Source organism: Saccopteryx bilineata, chromosome 2 (assembly GCF_036850765.1).
Source record: "Saccopteryx bilineata isolate mSacBil1 chromosome 2, mSacBil1_pri_phased_curated, whole genome shotgun sequence".
Classification (NCBI taxonomy): Eukaryota; Metazoa; Chordata; class Mammalia; order Chiroptera; family Emballonuridae; genus Saccopteryx; species Saccopteryx bilineata.
This window is the reverse complement of record NC_089491.1, coordinates 150,083,886-150,105,733: the sequence shown is the minus strand read 5'-3', so window position 1 is coordinate 150,105,733 and position 21,848 is coordinate 150,083,886. Positions and strand designations below refer to the sequence as shown.

General features: G+C 36.7%; 1 protein-coding gene across 1 annotated transcript in view; it reads right to left on the bottom strand.

Annotated features, from left to right (window-relative positions):
- The window catches only part of ARID2 (AT-rich interaction domain 2), a 221,729-nt gene that overhangs the window by 66,212 nt on the left and 133,669 nt on the right, over nucleotides 1-21,848 (bottom strand). The window contains exons 12-16 of the mRNA XM_066258170.1: nucleotides 20,146-20,227; nucleotides 17,727-17,861; nucleotides 16,746-16,942; nucleotides 13,662-16,498; nucleotides 3,988-4,136 (exon numbers count right to left, since the gene is read on the bottom strand). Coding sequence (XP_066114267.1) covers nucleotides 3,988-4,136; nucleotides 13,662-16,498; nucleotides 16,746-16,942; nucleotides 17,727-17,861; nucleotides 20,146-20,227 — 3,400 coding nt within the window. The remainder of the gene's footprint in view (nucleotides 1-3,987; nucleotides 4,137-13,661; nucleotides 16,499-16,745; nucleotides 16,943-17,726; nucleotides 17,862-20,145; nucleotides 20,228-21,848) is intronic.

Here is a 21,848-nt window from a genome sequence, read left to right as displayed (position 1 = left end):
TATAAAATGTGATGGATAAAGATCTGACTTAGTGGGGGGTGAATACAGAATACAATGCACAGAAATGTGTTGTAGAATTGGGCTTCTGAAACCTGTGTAATATTGCTAACCAGTTTCACCCCACTAAATTAAAAAAAAAAAAAAGAATAAACTCCACTGAAACTGATAGGAGGGGCAGAGACACTGAATGGGCTGGTCCCACATCCATGTGTGGTAGTTAAAAGCTGGGAGGGCTATCTCAGCAGTGGAGGTCCTGGGAAGCCGTGGGTCCCAGGTCTATATGAAGACCCCAGTCCAGGGTTCCAGTGCTGAACAGAGAATTCCCCATAATGACTGGCTATTAAAACCAGCAGGGATTGAGGCTGAGTGAGACAAAGGACTGCTAGAGTCCCAGGCATTCCTCTTAAAGGGCCCATATAGACTTACTTGGACTCATTCCCTCTGAGCTCCAGCACTGGGAACATACAAGAGGAATAGAATTGTCTGATAACAGGCCGAGAACTGTTGGGACATCTTTCTCCCAGACAGAAGAGGTGTCAGAGGCCACTGTTCCTTTTCTGAGTCTTCCCCACACAGAGCTGGCAGGCAGGTGCCATATCTGAGTCTCCATCAACCTGGCTGACACTGTCAGCCTTACCATGGTGATTCCCTGAGAACCTGCCCCACCTGACTGTGGGCCCACCCACAGTAACCTTTCCAGTAACATTTCCATACAAAAGGTCTGTCTTGGCTCATGCTGCTGCCTTTCCTTAAATCTTAAACAAGCAGCATCTGGCCTCTGCATATACTGTTCCTCTTGTTAAGTGGCCCCAGGCCTGGCACTAGCAGCCCTGGTTCACAGCTTGGCCTCTCCCAGGCACCTCCAACTCTAGCACAAGTAGTAGCCATCTGCAGATCATTCTGAAACTCATGCCCAGTGGTCCTGAGCAGGGCAAGGTCGATGGCTGACCTTGGCTAGCACCTCCCAGGAATCACCAGAGCCAGGAAACCCAACAGACAGCTTCAGACCATGCCAAAACACCACGCAACCATCTCCATGAGTGACACTCATTGGATTGACTTGTTGGGTACCTGAGACCTGCTGAAGCGAGCTGTGTTCCATCTGGGATCAGCCCCTGCACAGATCCTCGACTGTGGTTGTGGCCAGTCCCTGCAGCCAATCGGCCTGGGGATAAATCCCTCCCACTGATGTGCCAACAGCAATCAAGACTCAACTATAATAGGAGGGTGCACACAGCCCACACGGGAGGCACACCTGGAGTGCCCATCTTGGGTGACTGGGCAGACTGAGCCACGGGACTCTACAGGATACCTACTACATTAGGCCACTCTACCAAGACTGGGAGACATAGTAGCTCTACCTAAAATATAGAAACAAATATAGGAAGGCAGCTATAATGAGAAGATACACAAACATGTCCCAAATGAAAGAACATAACAAAACTCCCGAAATAGAATTAAAATGGAGACAAGGAATCTATCTACCAGATACAGTGTTCAATACACTGGTTATAAGGATGCTCAGTGAAAGTAGGGGAACTTAATGAGAACTTCAACAAAGAGATAGGAAACATAAAAATGAAGATAAAAAACATAAAAAGGAACCAATCAGGAATAAAGAAGACAATAACTGCAATGAAGCATACACTACAGGGAATCAACAGTAGAGCAGATGAATTGGAGGATCAAATCAGTGATTTAGAAGTTAAGGAAGCAAAAAACACCCAATTAGAACAGCAAAAAGAAAAAAAAATCAAAAAAAAAAAAAATGAGGATAGTCTAAGGAGCCTCTGGGTCAACTTCAAGCATACCAACATTAACATCATGGGGGTGCCAGAAGAGAAAGAGCAAGAAATTGAAAATCAATGTGAAAAAATAACAATGAAAAACTTCTCTAACTTGGTGAAGGAAACAGACATACAAGTCCAGGAAGCACAGACTCCCAAACAAGATGAACCAAAAGAGGTCCACACCAAGACATATCATAATTAAAATGTCAAAGGTTAAAGACAAAGAGAGACTATTAAAAGCAGAAAGAGAAAAGCAGTTAGTTATCTACAAGGAAGCTCCCATAAGACTGTCAGCTGATTTCTCAACAGAAATTCTGCAGGTCAAAAGGAATTGGTAAGAAATATTCAAAGTGATGAAAGGCAAGGACCTACAATCAAGATTCCTCTCCCCGCAAAGCTATTGTTTAGAATTGAAGGGCAGATACAGAGCTTTCCACATTTAAGAATCTAAAACCAAAAGGGTTCATCACTGTCAAATTAGTATTGCAAGACATATTAAAGGATCTTCTTTAAAAAGAAAAAAAAGATAAAAAATATGAAAAATAAAATGGCAACAAATACATATCTATCAACAACTACCTTATTTAAAAATTTTTAAAATTTATTAATTTTAGAGAGGGGGAGTGAAGGAGTGAGAGTGAGAGAGAGAGAGAAGGAGGAGGAGCAGGAAGCATCAACTCCCATATGTGCCTTGACCAGGCAAGCCCAGGGTTTTGAACCTGTGACCTCAGCATTCCAGGTCGTTTTATCCACTGCGCCACCACACAGGTCAGGCTCAACAATTAGTTTAAATGCAAATGGATTAATGCTCCCAAGACTTAGGGTGGCTGAATGAATAAGAAAACATGACCCTTACATACATTGTCTAAAGGAGACTTACTTTTTATGGAAAGACAGACTGAAAGTAAAGGGACAGAAAATGTTATTTTATGAAAATGGAAACAAACAAACAAAAATGCTGGGGTAGCAAAACTTACACCAGACAAAACAGATTTTAAACCAAGACTATACCAAGAGACAAAATAGATCTTAGTAATTCCACTACTGGGTATTTATTAGAAAAAACCCAAAACACTAAATCGAAAACACATATATATCCCTATGTTTATTGTAGCACTATTTATAATGGCCAAAATATAAAAGCAATTTAAGTGTTCATCAACAGACGAATGTATAAAGAAGTGGTAAACATATACAGAGTGGGGCAAAAGTAGCTTTACAGTTGTTCATATGAAAAAAATAACACAATAATTAATAAATACAATACAAGAATAAACTGTTTTGTATACTCACAACTGTTAAACCTACTTTTGCCCCACCCTATATAATAGAACTGTGGTTTTAGCCATATAAAAAAATGAAATCTTGCCATCTGCAACAACAAGGACCTAGAGGGTATTTTGCTGAGTGAACTAAGTCAGACAAAGAAAGACAAATACCAGATTATTTAATTTATATGTGGAATCTAAAAACAAACAAAGAAGCAGAACCAAAACAGACTCATAGATACTGAGAACATTTTGAGGGTTGTCAGATTGGAGGGGGCTTAAGGGATGGGTGAAAAGGATGAAGGGATTTAGAAGTATAAATTGGTACAGAATAGTCATGGGATGTAAAGTACAGCACAGGGAATTTAGTCAGTAATACTGTAATAACTACACATGGGCCAGGTAAGTACTAGATTTATTGGGGGATTACTTTGTAAGTTATGTAAATGTTTAATCATAGGGTTGTGCACCTGAAACTAATATATTGTATGTAAGCTATAATTTAAAAATAAAAAAATATTAAAAGTAAAATAAAATTAAAAAGCAAAAACAAAACAAACAAAAAACGATATACTAATGATTTCCTGCAAATTACTGTTAGAACCTGGGAGGCAACATGACTCAATCTGGTACATACATATGTCAGATGCTAGGACAGAAAAAAACAAACAAGCAAATAAAACTAATAATGAAACATATTCCCTAATAACCTACCATTAGGCAATGAAGCTCTTTCTAACATTTATATAAATTTCTTAGCTTGGGTGCCACTGGATTCAAATAAACATCACTCCTAAATTAACATAAAAGATCTTTGCTAAAAGTGTTTTAAAAAGAAAATTTTTATAAAACTAAAGACAGAAATTTGAATATAAAAGCATCCTAAAACAAAGAACATTTGTATATATCAAATAAAATTTCCAATTTACTTTTTACAAGACTGCCACAGACACATGAAGTTGTGTCCAGGTTTCCTCACTGAATCCCCATGTTGACTAGATGCACTGAATGGAGAAGGCTGAGAACTGTTAGGCTGGCTCTGCACTTGCACAGCTGGTGAAGGCGTCATAGGAGTGTTCTGTGGAAAAGCACAACCGCACAGTTTGTGAGATGACATTAAAAACATTCATATTTTATAGTATAAGCTTTTAAGTTTGATTAGGTTGATAGATGTGCACTTCTAACATAAAATTTACATTTGCAGTTTTAATGATCATTTAAAAATAATTTTGAAAATTAAAAAAATTATTTAAAATATAACTATTTTTACAAAATATTTTGAAAGTCAGATTCTTTCATTTTATATGAACCAGAGGCAAGATCACATTGTTGTTACTGTTACAGAATATACATTATTTAGAATTAAGATTTTAATTATTAATAAAATTAGGAACATACAATTATAGATTAAATGAAAAAAATCTACTATAATACACCCATTTGATTTACTCACATATATTCTTCACAAGAATAAATCAACTGTAAATTATTTCTTTACATATTTCCTTTTAGATTTTGTAATAAATGTAACATAAAACATAATATAGTAAAAAGCAAAAAATAATTCCGAGTTAAAAATACAATGTAACCATATAAGTAAAATGTTGTAAATATTATTTTGCAGTAAGTTGTTTCAACTAACAACTTTAGTTTTTCAGTTCCTCAGTTATAACTTTTTCTTTTAGCGCGCATGCGGGGGGGGGGGGGAGAAAGAGAAAGGAAGGGAGGGAGATGAGAAGCATCAACTCAATGGTTGCTGCACTTTAGTTGTTCATTGATTGCTTTTTTATATGTGTCTTGACCGGGGGCTCCAGCTGAGCGAGTGAACCCTTGCTCAAGCCAGCAACCTTGGGTTCAAGCTAGTGACCTTTGGGCTCAAGCCAGAGACCACGGGATCATGTCTATCATCCCATGCTCAAGCAAGCGACCTTACACACAAGCTGGCGACCCCGTGCTTAAGCTGGTGAGACTGCGCTCAAGCCAGCAATCTTGGGGTTTCAAACCTGGGTCCTCAGTATACCAGGTTTACGCTCTATCCACTGCTCCACCACTGGTCAAGCTCAGTTATAACTTTTTTGTTGTTTTTTTTTTTGTATTTTTCTGAAGCTGGAAACGGGGAGAGACAGTCAAGACTCCCGCATGCGTCCCACCGGGATCCACCCGGCACAACGCTCTGCCCACCAGGGGGCAACGCTCTGCTCACCAGGGGGCGATGCTCTGCCCCTCCGGGGCATCGCTCTGCCGCGACCAGAGCCACTCTAGCGCCTGGGGCAGAGGCCAAAGAGCCATCCCCAGCGCCCGGGCCATCTTTGCTCCAATGGAGCCTTGGCTGCGGGAGGGGAAGAGAGAGACAGAGAGGAAGGGGGGGGGGTGGAGAAGCAAATGGGCGCTTCTCCTATGTGCCCTGGCCGGAAATCGAACCCGGGTCCCCCGCACGCCAGGCCGACGCTCTACCGCTGAGCCAACCAGCCAGGGCCTCAGTTATAACTTTTGATGAATAATATAAGTAAAAGGATTCTAATTGTGGGTATAAGTCTTTTAAATATAAGCTGTTTATTTTACTTTTATATCCCAATCCTTTCTCTGAAAAACATATAATTATTATAATGTAGCTTAAAACAATTTGAGGCAATGCATTTTCTTTGAATCCTTAACTCAGATATCTATCATTTATAACATACCACAAAGGGAAAAATAATATTGAATTTCTCATAGAAGTTGTAGCATACTGTTTTCAAGCATTGTTTAAAGGCAATACATTTAAACTTTGAGAAAATATTAAATATACATGTTAATTTATAAGAAAATATTGAAAACAGTTGGGCAAAACTTAATTAAAATATTCTGAAAACCTCAGATTAAAAGACACAATAACATTTTTAGGAAAACAGACTAAACACAAACATATAAAGTTATAGCATAAAAGTAAAAAAAAAAAGGAAGAGAATAAATGTTCAAAAGCTCTTAGAAATGTGAAATCATAAAGTTTTTGAGTTCTAAGCTCTAAGGAAAAAAAATCTACTTTTGGGATATGTTTGAAATTGTTTCTATAATAGGATTCCACCATTAAGATGAGTATAGTTAGTGAGAAAACATATACATGCACGAAAACCATGCATTTTAGGGTAGCAGAGGTATGTGCCACTGATAAGATGTGGTTTCCAGCTTGACAGGTCAGGACCTAAATTTCCATCTGCCTTTTAGCTAGTTTTGTGATCTTGGGCAACCTACTTAATTAACATCTCTGATCCTCAGTTCCCTCATTTATAAAGTGTAAGCAATAAAATGTTTTATAGAATGATGGGAAGATGAGAGAAATTATACACCAAGAGCCTAGCTCTAAATTCTCAATAAATGGCAACTGTTCCTATTCTTCTTCTTCTAATAGAAAGTCCACAAGGGAAACCAAATTTTGGAGAAAAGATGATTGATTTCACATTAGGGACAGTGACAGATCACCAACTACAAATGACTATTAACAGAAGTTAATGCTGGAAACATGTATCATTCACTTGCAAATTCTTAAAGGCAAATTAGGTATTTTATTGACTATCTTGTCATGTAGTTGTAAATTAAGCTTATTTTTATTTTGATATGTGCTAACAAGTCTTTAACCTATTTGCTTTTTTAATTGTGGAACTCTTATTGGCACTTCACAGAAAATTTTATTTATTTATTTATTTTTGTACTTTTTACAGAGACAGAGAGTGAGTCAGAGAGAGGGATAGACAAGGACAGACAGACAGGAATGGAGATGAGAAGCATCAATCATTAGTTTTTCATTGCGTTGCAACTCCTTAGTTGTTCATTGATTGCTTTCTCATAATGTGCCTTGACCACAGGCCTTCAGCAGACCAAGTAACCCCTTGTTGGACCCAGCGACCTTGGGTTCAAGTTGGTAGGCTTTTGCTCAAACCAGATGAGCCCGCGCTCAAGCTGGCAACCTCAGGGTCTCAAACCTGGGTTCTCTGCATGCCAGTCCGGACGCTCTATCCACTGCGCCACTGCCTGGTCAGGCCACAGAAAATTTAATAACAGGTGATCATATGGTATTTTAACCCTAAATGAGAGATGTGGCAAGGATTACTGAAGTTAATTTACGCTGTTAAATTAAGAATAAATAAAAGACATATTAACCAAATGCACTGTACAGAAAACTTGATAATTCTAATTTAAGCAACTTAAAATTTTTTTAAAAAAAGCAGTTTTTGAGATGACTAGGGAACACTGAACATGAGCTGGGTATCAGAGAATATTAAGAAATTACTATTTTTGTCAGATAGAATTTGTTACTATGGAAATGTATATTTAAAAGCACTTAATTATTAGAGAAATACATTACTGATGTATTTATTGGGAAAGCGAAATAATGTCTGGGATTTGCTTTAAAGTATTTCAGGAAAAAGAAAATGAGGGTGATGGGGAGTGGATGAAACTAGCATAGCAAAATGGTGACATCTGAAGCTAGGTGGTGCACACACGGGGACTTACTGGCTCTACTTTTGTGTATGTTTGAAAAGTTTCACAATAAAAAGTAAAAGAAGAATTAAATAGAGCTAAATATATCAATGAAACAAAAGGAATGAAAGTAGTTACAGTGCATATCAAGTGAGAAATTCCAAGACTCATATTTTCTTTGACCATGAATTACTATTTTTAGGTTTCCTCCTAAAAATAATTATAATTTCTTTCAACAAAATTAATTTTTAATTTTTTTTTGTATTTTTCTGAAGCTGGAAACGGGGAGGCAGTCAGACAGACTCCCGCATGCGCCCGACTGGGATCCACCCGGCACGCCCACCAGGCAGCGATGCTCTGCCCATCGGGGCATTGCTCTGTTGCGACTAGAGCCACTCTAGTGCCTGGGGCAGAGGCCATGGAGCCATCCCCAGCGCCCGGGGCCATCTTTTGCTCCAATGGAGCCTCGGCTGCGGGAGGGGAAGAGAGACAGAGAGGAAAGAGAGGGGGAGGGGTGGAGAAGCAGATGGACACCTTTCCTGTGTGCCCTGGCTGGGTATTGAACACCGGACTCCTGCACGCCAGGCCGACGCTCTACCACTGAGCCAACCGGCCAGGGCCAAAATTAATTTTTAAATAGATTGTATTGTACTTCATATTTTTTCAAGTATCATTTAAATTAATTATGTTTTAAGAAGTAGGTCTTTTACATGAGCATACAAAATATCTTTCTTTCAGGATGTAAGTTTGCTTTTTCTTCACTTTAACTGAAATGTAAATGTAAAAGTAGATTTTCCCAGTGTTGTTTCTGGAATGATCACTCTTGAGGAATAGTCTATATCACTGCTCTACTCTATTGAGAAAGGGCTAATTATATATAATATATATAATATATATATATACTATGTGTGTATATATATATGTGTATATATATATGGTTTAATCAAAGCAGAAAAGGCACAATCCCCATAGTGAGTACGAGAAAGGTAAAACTACACAAAGGATATTAAACAAGTCTGATTTCTTTTGTATGTAAAATTAATTTAAAAATGTTAGTTAACAAAGCAGGGTTTTTTGTTTTTGTTTTGGCAAAGCTATCGTTTGTTAAAATAAGAAATTATAACCTTGCTTTTCTTTAGCACCTTTTCAAGAATAAATTATGGCTGAAAAATTCTAGATTATTTTAACAATATTTCCTGATATAAAACTTGGGATCCGAGACTCTTAAATCCTTACTTTCTTATTAATATTAAATTTTAAAAACCTTAAAATAAATTTAGATTTATTCAAATTTAAACATTTCAATCTTGGCCCTGGCTAGCCTGGCTTATGGATGTTCCGAGTTTGAAACCTGGTCAGGGCACATAGGATAAGCCACCATCTGCTTCTCTTCTCCTGCCTCTCCCCCTTCTCTCTCTCTCTCTTCCTCTTTTGCAGCTAGTGGCTTGACTGGTTCGACCATCAGCCCCGGGCTCTGAGGACAGCTTGGTTGATTCAATCACTGGCCCCAGACAGGGGTTGATGCTTGGATTCCAGTCAGGGTGCATGCAAGAGTCTGTCTATCTCCCTTTCTCTCACTTGGAAAAGAAGAAGAAAAACAAACAAACAAAAACAACAACATTTCAATCTGTTAGAAAAACTATAAAGCCATAATCTTTTCTCAAAATAAATTATTTACTAAGTAGTAAGGAAACACTGTATTCAATTCTAGTACACATTTTTAAAGTCATTTATAAAATAAAACTGAAGTAAATAAGATGATGAATACACCAAACACCATGATACCTAAGGTCTAATTAAAGGAACTGGGAAAGTGTATTCTAAAGAAGAGGTAAGTAAGGAGAGATACTTTTAAATGCTTGTAAGGAATAAGAAATAGATTTAATCTGACTTTGTCTAAATGCACAGTTCTTTAAAGAACAGAATTAAGACCATAGTAGAAATCATCGGGAAATAGATGATCTTGCTGTGGGTGGGAAATGATCTTCAACACTTAAAACTGAGGATTTTGCACAAAATAGTATCTAGGGATCTTTCTGCCCTAACATTTTCTCATTTTCTTAAACTATGAAGTTTATTCCTCTTATTAAATATAAATCCAGATGATCAATACATTCCAAGCCTCTCTTGTACAAACTGAAATGTAAAAAAAAAAAAATCATGTTCTTACTTTCTATTACATTGTGCTTCAGTCAACAAATTTGAACACTAGTGCTCCTAAGAAAAACACAAATCTTATTCTAGGGTGCTTGCTGAAATGATCTTCTATGGATATGACTAAATGCTGCCCCCTTAAGGCTACAGATCTGCTTACTGATGGGTTTAGTAACTTTTTAAGCTCAAGTTTCTATATACCAATCACATATCAATTTTAGAAATAAAGAACGTTGCTATTTTTAATAAATTACATTCTTGGGGAGAATACATAGAAATTTAGTACACAAAGAAAGAAAGGAACTAGGAAGATACCAATATTCACAGTGTTACACAACATCATTTCAGGAATGATTCATATGTGAAGGACAGAGAACTGGGAGAAGCATATAAAAAATTCTTTAAATAGTCAAATTCTTAAATAAACTATTTTCATATAGAAGAATTTGGCATGTCACCAGACCATGCAATTAATAAATACAGGCATGTTCAACATGCTCCTGAAGAACTCAAGTCCTTAGGTAAGCAATTGAAACTAAAATTTGTTTCTCTTTTTATGCATATTTTTTTATATATGCCAATCTAGTTTTATACCTCTAGAAGATATCAATTCATAAATAGTGGAAGAGAGTAGTAAGTATGTTGCACTTTAACTTACAAATATAACAGAATAAGTAACTATGAATAAAAAATACACCAGGAAGTATAATTTATTTTGTATTTATATATACTACCCAGCTAAATACAACTGAAATACAAAATCTATGATCATATCATTTATTTTCATATATTGTTTTCCTTTATTGCTAAATATTGTCCTGTAATAAAATTAATACAGATAATTAATGGGAGTGAGAAGGAATAAACTTGAGAAAAGAAAAATGAAGTTAACAATGGTTATTAGTCAGGATTACCTGGCCATTCTCAGCAGGGATGTTTCCCTGCAGTCTTTCTACCCCTGAGCATTCTGCAAGTCTGGAGTCCCTTCTTGAGCTCCAGGTGATTCCTTAACATCCCCCAAACCCACTGAAATGGTGGAAATAATAAGTTTTGGCTAAAGAAATCATATTTAAAATCGGCTATTTCATCAATCCCTTTAAGGTACTAATTCAAATGTAAAATGCTGTTAAATCAAAGGTCTAAAATTTAACTTGAAGAGTATATAAAGAGATTTAAAGAATCTGGGCAACAGTGGAAATGGTTTTCTATTAACAAGTTCTTAGGAAGGCCCAACAGTCTAACCTTCAAAGGAAACTTATGTCATCTTGAACAGTTGACAATTTTTTAGCCTTGCTAGGTACTTCATCTTATACAGGAAGATAAAAATCTACCCGCACCATTATTGAGTGCCTAACTATGTAGCAGGCACTGTATTAAGAATGCTGGTTTTTAATTCTCCTTCTCAAAAATACCATGTATACGTTTTCTTTATCCTTGTAAAGTTTTAAATTTCTACATGCCAACTAAAAACCAATTTCAGAAAGAATGAATGTAGCTAGTATTTTGAATACACTGCAAATTTAGTACCCAGTTGTCAAATTAGAAATAAAATGAATTAATTTTAAACAAATTAGATGCATATAAATCCAATGAATTAAGTGGAGTTTTAGCATTAATGCCTTAAAATGACCATTTTGTGGTATTTACATCCTATAACAAAATAACCTTCTCACAAAAATTTGGGGGTCAGGGAACATGTAGATACTCCAGTACTTTCAGCCTTTTGTATAGTGCATTTTCACCAATGAAACAAAAGTTCGTTTTGCATCTCATGTGCATAACTGAACTTTCTTTGACTTGTTTGCTTTTCTGATGTTCTTGTTTAATAAAAAACCATCAGATTTTATTACTTCATATTCATTTTGAAATATCCCCTAATTTTTGTGAGTAGTATAGTTCAAGTAATCAGTAAGTTAGATTATAAAAGGGCTTTCTAGAACTTTTCAAAGGAGTCTTTTAGAATAGTGGAGAAATGGGTTAAAAGCATGAGTTTTAGTTCAGATACACATTCAGATTTCAGTCCTGGCACCACTTCGTATCTTTGGTGACCAATATGAAATCAACATACTGGTGACCTTGGGTGAGTTATTTAGCATCTTGAGTTCTTATCTCTAAAATATAATAAAAAATTTAACCTAATCAAGTTGGGAGGATTAAATGAAAAAATGATGTAGTGCAAAGTTCTTAGCACTGGTCCTTATTTTAGTATTATTTTGTTGCTTAGGAATCATTATGCAATGTAACCACACTGAAGATTAAAGATACAAAAAATTAGATGCATAGAAATGCAATGAATTCTATACTACTAGAATTTTTCTCTAATTTGGCTTGCTCTATTCTCACTATTTAGGGTTATAAAGGAATCTAAAGGGAAAAAAGAGACACATAACTGAGATGAATTGGGAGGTTATTAATGATAAAAACCCAACTAATGAAATGCTTATGATATACTTAGACATTACACTTTTTATTTTTAGTGTTTAGTAAGTAAAACTCAACTTGTAGAAGTTTGAATAAAGATGATATGGTATTTTCCACCAAAACTCAGCATCAATTATTGCCATGTACACAACATCCACTAAAGAATATTCAACCCACTTAGGTACCCTGAAACAGATATAAGCAATACAAACATAAGAATTATAATCTCATTATGCTTCTTGGAGCCATACTGTCCAGCTTTATTCCTTCACATGAACAAAGATGTATATTAATGGATGAACTACTCTGAAGCAAGGGATTCTTTGTTCTTTCATCTTTCATTTGTTTCCTCCCTGTCTCCCACACCTAGGTTTGGAACCAATGACAACAAAAGCTGTAGATCTGCTATCATCAGCATAAGCACAAAGAAACCCAAGCCAGAAGAGTGCTACAGAGTTGGCAATAGTCACAGAAGGTTCTGTCTATGTAGTAGTTAGGAAAAAAAAGAGCAAAAACAAGTGATCCAGGAAATAGGTGAGAGACAGTTGTTAAATGAACCCCTACTTTCAGTAGAAATAGTATTATATATAGAATTGTCCTTAAAATCTTCATATGCTGATTGAACCCTTAATACAGTAGCACTGATCTATAAAACACATTTCATTACAAAGGCATACAAGTGGAATAGTAGGTATTCAAAAAGAGCAGAAACATGACAGTACAGTAAAGGAGTAAGAAATACAAAATTAATATCAAATAGCTGAAACAAATTGAAATTATAAATAATACCTTTTAAAGAATAATGTCTACTACTTCAATACATAAATATAACAAGAACACACTTGATAAAATTCTCATGGGATTCATCCTTTTAAAAGAAGTACTGTAAAAGAACCAAAAAACAAAACAAAAAAACCACAGGTGTCAAAATCAAATACATAAATTCCCTGTTGGAGTACTCTTAGCAACAACATTCCCCCTACCTCAAACTCCTGAAGGAAACTAAGTGATATTTTTTCCAAAAGATAAGATCACAAGTGCTTTTCTACCTTGGGTCTACAAAATTACTAATTTGGATTTATAACAAAATAGAGTCTTTAAACTACTACATATGCCAAGTCAGTGATTTTTCAATCTTTTTCATCTCATGGCACACATGAACTAATTACTAAAATTATGTGACTCATCAAAAAATATATTTTTGCCAATCTGGCAAAAAAAAGAAAAAAAGGGTATAATTTTGATTCATTCACACCAGACAGCTATTGTTGTGTTGGCTGTTATCATTTTTTTATATGACAATCTAAGAGAAGAGGTCAGTGCCCCTGTCTAAATAGCCAGGTATTGCATGTTTTAAAAATTCTTGTTGAAAATCACTGTGCTAAATTAATAATCGAAAACTGATTAACATTAAGAAAAACAGAGAAAAATAAAAGAGCACAACAGCTTGAGTACATCAATGAGTTGACACTTAACTTCCAGGTGAGATATGGAAAATCAGTACATTTCCCCCTAAAATCGTATTTGCAAATCAGTTTTTGTAGAGCAATGTGATAGTAGAATGACTTACCTGTGGGACCACATTCTGTATGTATGATGATGGATGCTGCTGCTTTTGCTGAACAGCACTTTCTATCGCTGCTTTTGCTACAGTGCTTGGATCTGCTCCTGCTGGCACAGCAACCATTGTTGCACTGCAGCCAGCATTGTTGGGGTCACTGATTGTAACAATTCTAACACCTACTTTATTTGGAATTCCTGTGACTGTTTCCCTGTCATTATCCTCTGCTGGCCTCTTTACAGTTTTGCATTCTGCTGTGCCATTTGTAGACCGAACGTCAGATGATAGGGCAGGAGAATGGGACACTCTTGATCCTGAGTGGGGAACCATGATTTGATGCCCCTGTATAACAGAGGTTGTAGAATGTGGTGAGACAACTACACTTGGGCGTTGCTGAGGCACATCTGAATTTAAACTTGAAGCTAAAGGTCCATTAGGTAAATCAGTACCACCAAATTGCTGTGTTGCCACATTTGAAGCCTCCTGTATACTGCTCACAGATGGTGAACCACCCAAAGTTAATATAGGTCCATTAGAAATTCTTTCTAGTTGATCAACTTTGGCAGTATCCTGCTGAGTGGCATCTAAAGTCCCTTGTGGTTCCATTGGAGATATCTCACCATTTCCTACATGATTGGAAGTTTTGTGATTTGGAATGTTTTTGCTTAAATGAGAACCATCCCCCTTATCAAAATCACAGATTCCATTAACTAGAGGTTTTCTCAAATCACTTTTGATATCCTGCATGTCCACTTGTTCTGAGTTCTGTTTTCCAGATGCTCCATTCTCACCTAATTCTAATGATGGCCCATTACTAATTAGTGAGCACTGATTAGCCTCACTTTGAATTTTCCCTGAGTTTGAAGGAGGTAGACTTGAGTCACTGTACTTTCTTCCATTTAAAAGACTTCCCACCTGCATTTCATTTTCCTTGGTATCCCCATTGCTGGTGTTTGTAGCTCCTCGTCGGCAGGACGGGTTCTCCATGACTTCAATTTTACGTTCATGAACATGTAAACCTGTTGCTTCTTTTGCTTCCTCCTCCTTTTGGCAAATTATTTTATCACCTTTGAATAGGGGAGTAGCAGTACAAGATGATTGTCCAGCTGGAGATGCTTGACTGGCTGGAAGCGTTTGCACCTGAAGTCCAACTCCTGCCTGGGACCCGCTCATGGTAATTCCTGCTGGAGCAATGAGCTGAGTTGCATTTCCCTGACTCACAGTTGCAGTTGCAAAACTTGTATTTGGCACAACTGTTATGGTTACCTGGTTGCCAGAAGTCCCTTGGAAAATGGTTGCTGGGCTATTTGAGATCAGTGGGCCTGGCAATATTTGTAAGTTCGAGATGGGCACGGTTTGCACTCCCCCTGTGGATGGCATTGCATTTTGGACCAATTGAACATTTTGCTGCCCAACCAATAGCTGCTGTGCTGGAGTTTGCCCCTGCACTCCAAAACCTGTTGCTTGGTATACCACCTGAGGGCTAGGAGCTCTTGCGTTATTAGGAGGAGGAACCTGTGGAGCTGGGAGAATAAGCTTACCACCAGGAGTTGAAGGACCACGCTTTGGAAGCAGCAACTGTTTTATTAGACTTGACTCACCAGAAGCAGGCTGACCAACTCCTGCACTTGTTTGCTGTGGCTGCACTTGCATCTGTACTTGTTGGGGTTGCTGAACTTGTACCTGTTGGGGTGGGGGTGCTGGTGAATGCTGCTGCTGCTGCTGCCTTTTCACAGATAGCATTTGACTGACAGTAGGAGGTGGTCCCTGTGACTGAGGGGTGGAAGAAGATGACATGGCAGTAGGAACTTGGTTATTAGAAGCTGGGACAGGTGAAGGTGAGGAAGATGGAGTTATGTTTGGTTGTCCAGTTAGCTGAACTGTCTGACCAGCTGGAAGAGCTGCTGGATTAGCAAGAACAATTTGGTGAATGGCTGGTGCATAAGTCTGACCTTGTTGGGCCGGCTGGCTTACAATTACTACACTTTGTTGGGTTGGCTGCTGTGGTTGTTGAATAGGCTGTTGTACCACCGTTGAGGAAATTTGCTGAGAAGGGAGAGGTTTTGGTGCAATGTTCTGAAACCCTACCCTTGAGGGCTGTGGACTTGGGACACCAGCAATGGTAACCATTTGTCCTGTAGCTACCTGAAAATTTTGTACTGAAGTTGCTGAGACAATATTAGATGCAGAAGTAGTTACATACTGTGGGGGTGCTATGATAACAGTGTCCTGTGGCTGGCTACCAGCTGATGTCTGTTGAGATGAAGTTTGCACAGGTTGGGGCGATGTGGTGATTAACTGTTGACCCTGTGAAACTGTAGAAGTACATGCTGGTATGGTTTGTACTCTGCCAAATATATGACTCTGTGGGACAGCTTGTTGAATTACAGTAACAGGAGTGCCAGAAGGTATCTGACCTGGTACCACTGTGTGTAATGGAGACTGTTGTGGAATTACAGATGGATGGTGAAGCAATGTCTGGGAATTTACAACTGTAACAGGTTGTGGTCCTGTGCTATGATTCTGAACCACAGAACTCTGTGCAGCTCCTCCTCCCACAGCGATACTGACAGGAACTGCTGTCTGGGGTAGAGAATTCTGGATTACTGTAGCTTTAACGACTTCACAAGGAATTGGAGCTTTATTTTGAATGACAGTCACCGGAGCATTTTGCTGCTGGTGGGCATGAACCGAAGGATTTGGTGGAATTCTTGAAACAGTCTGTGCCACTGTATGAACACCTTGTACTGGGAAAGACATCTGTGTTGCTGTCAGATTTGAAGACTGGTTGGTAACAGGAGTCCTCTGAAAATGGTTTCCTACAGTTTGCGGTCCATGAGGAATTCCTGAAAATATAGGGGAAAGTTAAAATTTATAATGAAATAACTGAAAAGTTGCATGTAGGAATTATTTTACTTACTATAAGAAAAAATAGTTTTAAGAAATTAATATCTATCTGACAACTTTGCCTGATATGAATATAATTAATTAATAGAAAATGCTACTAGAAAAATAAGAAAAAGTTATACATTTTAATGTACATAAAATATATTTTATTAACTTAGTAATATTTAAAACAATTAAAATTAACACCTGCAGGTGAAGGACTTGAAGATATATCAGGAACAGAATCAACACGAACAACAGGAGTAGAAACAGGTTGTTGCTGATAGTACATCTGAATGGGAAGTGGTATAGCCCTCCGATTTACTCCTACTACATGAATATGCGCCTGCCCGCTGTTACTGGAATCCTCCACTCTCTTCACTGAATGATTTGGAAATACCGTTCTGTAAAGTACATAATAATCAGTTTTGATAACTATCACATTAGCAAAAACACTAACTTCTAACAATGTTAACAAGCAGCAGCAGTATATTCATTGGTACTTATGTATGAACCGGTATGATTCATATAGCTATATTGTGCAAGGGGGGGAAGCAAAGAAAGAAATATAAAAGATCAATTCTCCAATTTCTAAAATCACTTATTAACCGTGTTGGGCTTTAAACAATTCTACTGCATATATAATTAAAACAACTGCTTCTAGGCAATGCTTATTTTATGAACTTTGCAAAATGTCAAGTCTTAATATTTGAACAAAGTGTTAGTTATAGACTGTTATTCAAGATAAAAAGGGCAAAAGTCATGTATTTAACATATAAAAGTAGATTAAAAAATACACTTAATTTCTTTCTTCTTTTTCTTGGATAAACCTCATAATGTTCAAACATTAATACCAGATATGATATCTAAAATTTCCCTGTATTTCTTTTTTTTCTTCTTAAATAATTTTATTTTTTTAATGGGGCGACATCAATAAATCAGGATACATATATTCAAAGATAATAAGTCCAGGTTATCTTGTCATTCACTTATGTTGCATACCCATCATCCAAAGTCAGATTGTCCAATTTCCCTGTATTTCAAGTTCCACCATACCACAACTTAACCATATGAAATTTTAAGTAGTGGAGATATTTAAAAATACATAGATGGTACTGTCTCAAGAACAAGAGGTGTTATAAGTGATGTAAATTAACTTTATTTAAAGTTAAAAACTATGTATCCTACCTAAGACATTTATAAAATCCAGTTGATGTTAGGATTCCACCACGAGCTAATTTACTGCAAGTTGAGAGGTACTCAGAATACATTTCTGCTCGAGAGACAGAACAATCTGGATTTACTTCAAAATGAGCGTTTAGCCTAAAAAAGGAGAAAAATTAACAGCATTATGGAATACACTATAGAAGAGCCTATATTTAAGTATGCTAAAACCATTTGAAAGCAATGTATTATAAACTAATAATTATGCCTAATCAAATTTTGTTGTTTCATATATTATTAGCAAAAATACATGCTAGGTTTTAGAGACTAAATCAAATAGAGAGATTGACTATGAAATCATACTTATTTTGCATAAAACATCATTAACAATAAAATAAAAGCTGTTCACATCCCAGCAAGAGCAGGGCTGCTCTGTTGGCAACAAATACTCTACAAAAAATAGTTTTGTTTAGTGGATATCTACTCAGGTTCTTGTCTTGTAATAACCAAACTATAACAGAAGTTTCCAATTACGAGCTACTGAAGATGTGGAAAATGGAGGAAAAACTAAACTGAAGTTAAACTTTTGTTGGCTTTTGAAGTTCCTTCAGAAAAAAATGTACCCAAGCTTCCAACTACTCCCTAAAACAATACTTCCCATGCTGAACACTCCCAATCCCCACTTTGGAGACTTTTATTCTTAATCCTGTACAAATTAATTGAAACTTCAGTTTGTCTTTTTCATAGAGACTTCCACTTATAAGTTAGGATTGGAGGCCTGGTTATCCTTATAGGACTCTTTCTAGGACTCACTACATACATAAAAGGCCAACTTATAGCTGTTTCTTATAAACTATCAAATAATAAGAAGTATGATAAAATAGTCGTAAAATGAGGCTCCCCTCCATCCCTTCCTCCTCCAAGAAATGGCAGAAATGGGAAACTGAGATTCATAAGACCAAATCTATGAATTTCAAATTCATAGATAAAATTTTCAAATTTTATTATCTTTTGAGTACAGACTTTTCAAAATAACTAAGTACAAAAAAGATTTGTGGTTTCAATGTAGATGATAAAAATTTCTAAACATCTTAGAAGAGATTCATCAAGTATAAAGGTTCATGTTGTAACAATATAGAAAATGAGGAAAGCAAATAGAGATTTAAAACCATAAACCTGATATAAGTAAAGTAGAAAAGTCTAGAGAAAACTGTCATAGGAAGAAAGATATGAAAGTATCACAAATATGGAACTCAGAGTGACAGAAGCATGGAATGGGAAACAAATAATGTTGGAGAACAGGAGAAAGGGATCAAGAAAAATAGTTTTAAAAGTAATACATCAGGCCCTGGCCGGTTGGCTCAGCGGTAGAGCGTCAGCCTGGCGTGCGGGGGGACCCGGGTTCGATTCCCGGCCAGGGCACATAGGAGAAGCGCCTATTTGCTTCTCCACCCCCCCCCCCTTCCTCTCTGTCTCTCTCTTCCCCTCCCGCAGCCAAGGCTCCATTGGAGCAAAGATGGCCTGGGCACTGGGGATGGCTCCTTGGCCTTTGCCCCGGGCGCTAGAGTGGCTCTGGTCGCGCCAGAGCACCACCCCCTGGAGGGCAGAGCGTAGCCCCTGGTGGGCCTGCTGGGTGGATCCCGGTCGGGCGCATGCGGGAGTCTGTCTGACTGTCTCTCCCTGTTTCCAGCTTCAGAAAAATACAATAAAAGAAAGTAATACATCACTGGAAAGTAATTTTTATTTCAATCTGTTAATCTTCTACAGAATTTAAGTTAAAACTCATAAATAAGTAGAGGCAACTATCCAAGAAAAAATAAAATTGAACCAAGTCTAAATTTATTTATTTACTTTTTTTCAGACAATGACTGAGATATAACTACTTAATCTTCTCAAGAAAATATTATTTTCAAAGTTGCTTATTTCAATATAGACAAACTGGCTAGTCTATTATTTGATTAGTTCCCCCTTACAAAAAGGAAAAATTAACAAGTAATAAGTAAGAAGTTTTGCTTTTGACAAAAAAGAAGAGGCATTTGATAACAAAATCTGGTTTTATTTTTTTAAAGTTAGTCCAATTCAGTTTTAATAAAACATTAGTTTAAGAAAATCAAATTCTATAATATGATAAACCTTAATTTCTACAGTCAAAGATAACTTTATTAACACAAATTTTACTCTGAAAAGAAGTAATGTTACTTTAATAAAATTCTAGTCAAAGACTTATAAATTTGGAGAGTATGACAAATAGTTTTCTTTCAAATAATTCCAACATACAGGTGAAGTGGTCTTACATTGTCCTTTCTTTGTAATAAATGATATTCTATTCTAACTAAAATGAAATACAGAATAAAACACTCTGGATGACTGTTGAAATACATTTCCTTTCTCTTTTGTTTTATTTTTCCCAAGGATAAACCCTTAATAGAAATAAACCACTTACCACTGACAAGCAAACTTCTCACTATCTATTTCCACTATTCCTGGAGGTGGAGCAACATGCTGTGCTACAACTGCTCTGGAAGCTAAAGAAAAAAATACATTAGCTACATACATCATTTATAAGAATTTAGTCACTATATGCCATATTTAGTTCATGGATACTGAACCAATGAATATTTACAATGAATACCTTTTAAAAAGGTGTATAAACATAATGAAAATGTACTAATTTGAGAAACTTATAAGGAGCACATATTATACCAGGAACTCTCTTAGATCCTTTATATGAACTATTTTTTTAACCTCACAATCACTCAAATAATAACAATAATATGGATTATATCACTAATATAAACTTTTTTTCCCATGGGTCAGACATTAGGTTAAATACTTTAAATCATTATCTTTCTTAATTCTTTTGTGAGATAGGTTCAGATAAGAAAACAGACTCAAAGTGATGAACACAGCTCAACATAGCAGTAAATAAGCACTCCTCACCTTAGTTACATAAGCAGACTGTGTCAGAAATTATACAACTTCTGATTTTAAAAAGTGGATATTAAAAAAAAAAGTGGATATTGACTAAATGGCATATATAAAAAGACGAACATAAAGCTGAAATGTTATGCTAATGACAAAGGAATAACATGAAAAATATGAGTTAACATAAACTTATAAATATGACTCTTACATACTTTAAAAAATTATACTATTTCACCACTAAATTAGCATGATTTTATAGTTTTTAAACTTATAAAATGTATCCACTTTTTTGTAAATGACATTTTAGCAAAACTTTTCAGAACCCTCAAGCAGAACAAGAGGAACTGGAGGCTCTACAGCACAGCCTAATCTGTGAATGATCTGAAGAAATTCTGACCTTTGTTTGATGAGCCCCCACCCCCACCCACTTGCACTGGGATAGCAGTTAACAGCAGTCACTTAATGAACATTTATTCTGCATTAGGCCATTTACATTATTTAATATTGTGTATAGGTCTAATTACATACTTTAATTACCCCCATTTTGCAGATGAAAAAAATTAAAGCTCAGAGATTAAGTTCACAAACACTTGATGGAGATAGCAGAGCTGGTGCAGCTGGGAAGCCTTCATTTAGGAGTAGTGGATTTGAATCCAGGTTTATTACATTTCAGAGGCCATACTGTGATATGCTGCCCTTTTTTTTTTTTTTTTACAGGGACAGAGAGAGAATCAGAGAGAGGGATAGACAAGTGACAGACAGACAGGAATGGAGAGAGATGAGAAGCATCAATCATCAGTTTTTCATTGCGAGACCTTCGTTGTTCATTGATTGCTTTCTCATATGTGCCTTGACTGCGGGCCTTCAGCAGACCGAGTAACCCCTTGCTCAAGCCAGCGACTTTGGGTCCAAGCTGGTGAGCTTTTGCTCAAACCAGATGAGCCTGTGCTCAAGCTGGCGACCTTGGGGTCTCAAACCTGGGTCCTCTGTATCCCAGTCCGACGCTCTATCCACTGCGCCACCTCCTGGTCAGGCTGCTGCTTTTTAATAGAACATAATTAGAACCAAAACTATTTTCCTCCTGCAAGCTCAGCTTATCTTCTCCTCCTAACTTGATAACACTGTTACAGAAAATACCTTTTTAAGGACTGAACCTATGTAGAAACCTTCTTCCCTTTTCTTCTTCAATTATACCAGGGGTCCCCAAACTTTTTACACAGG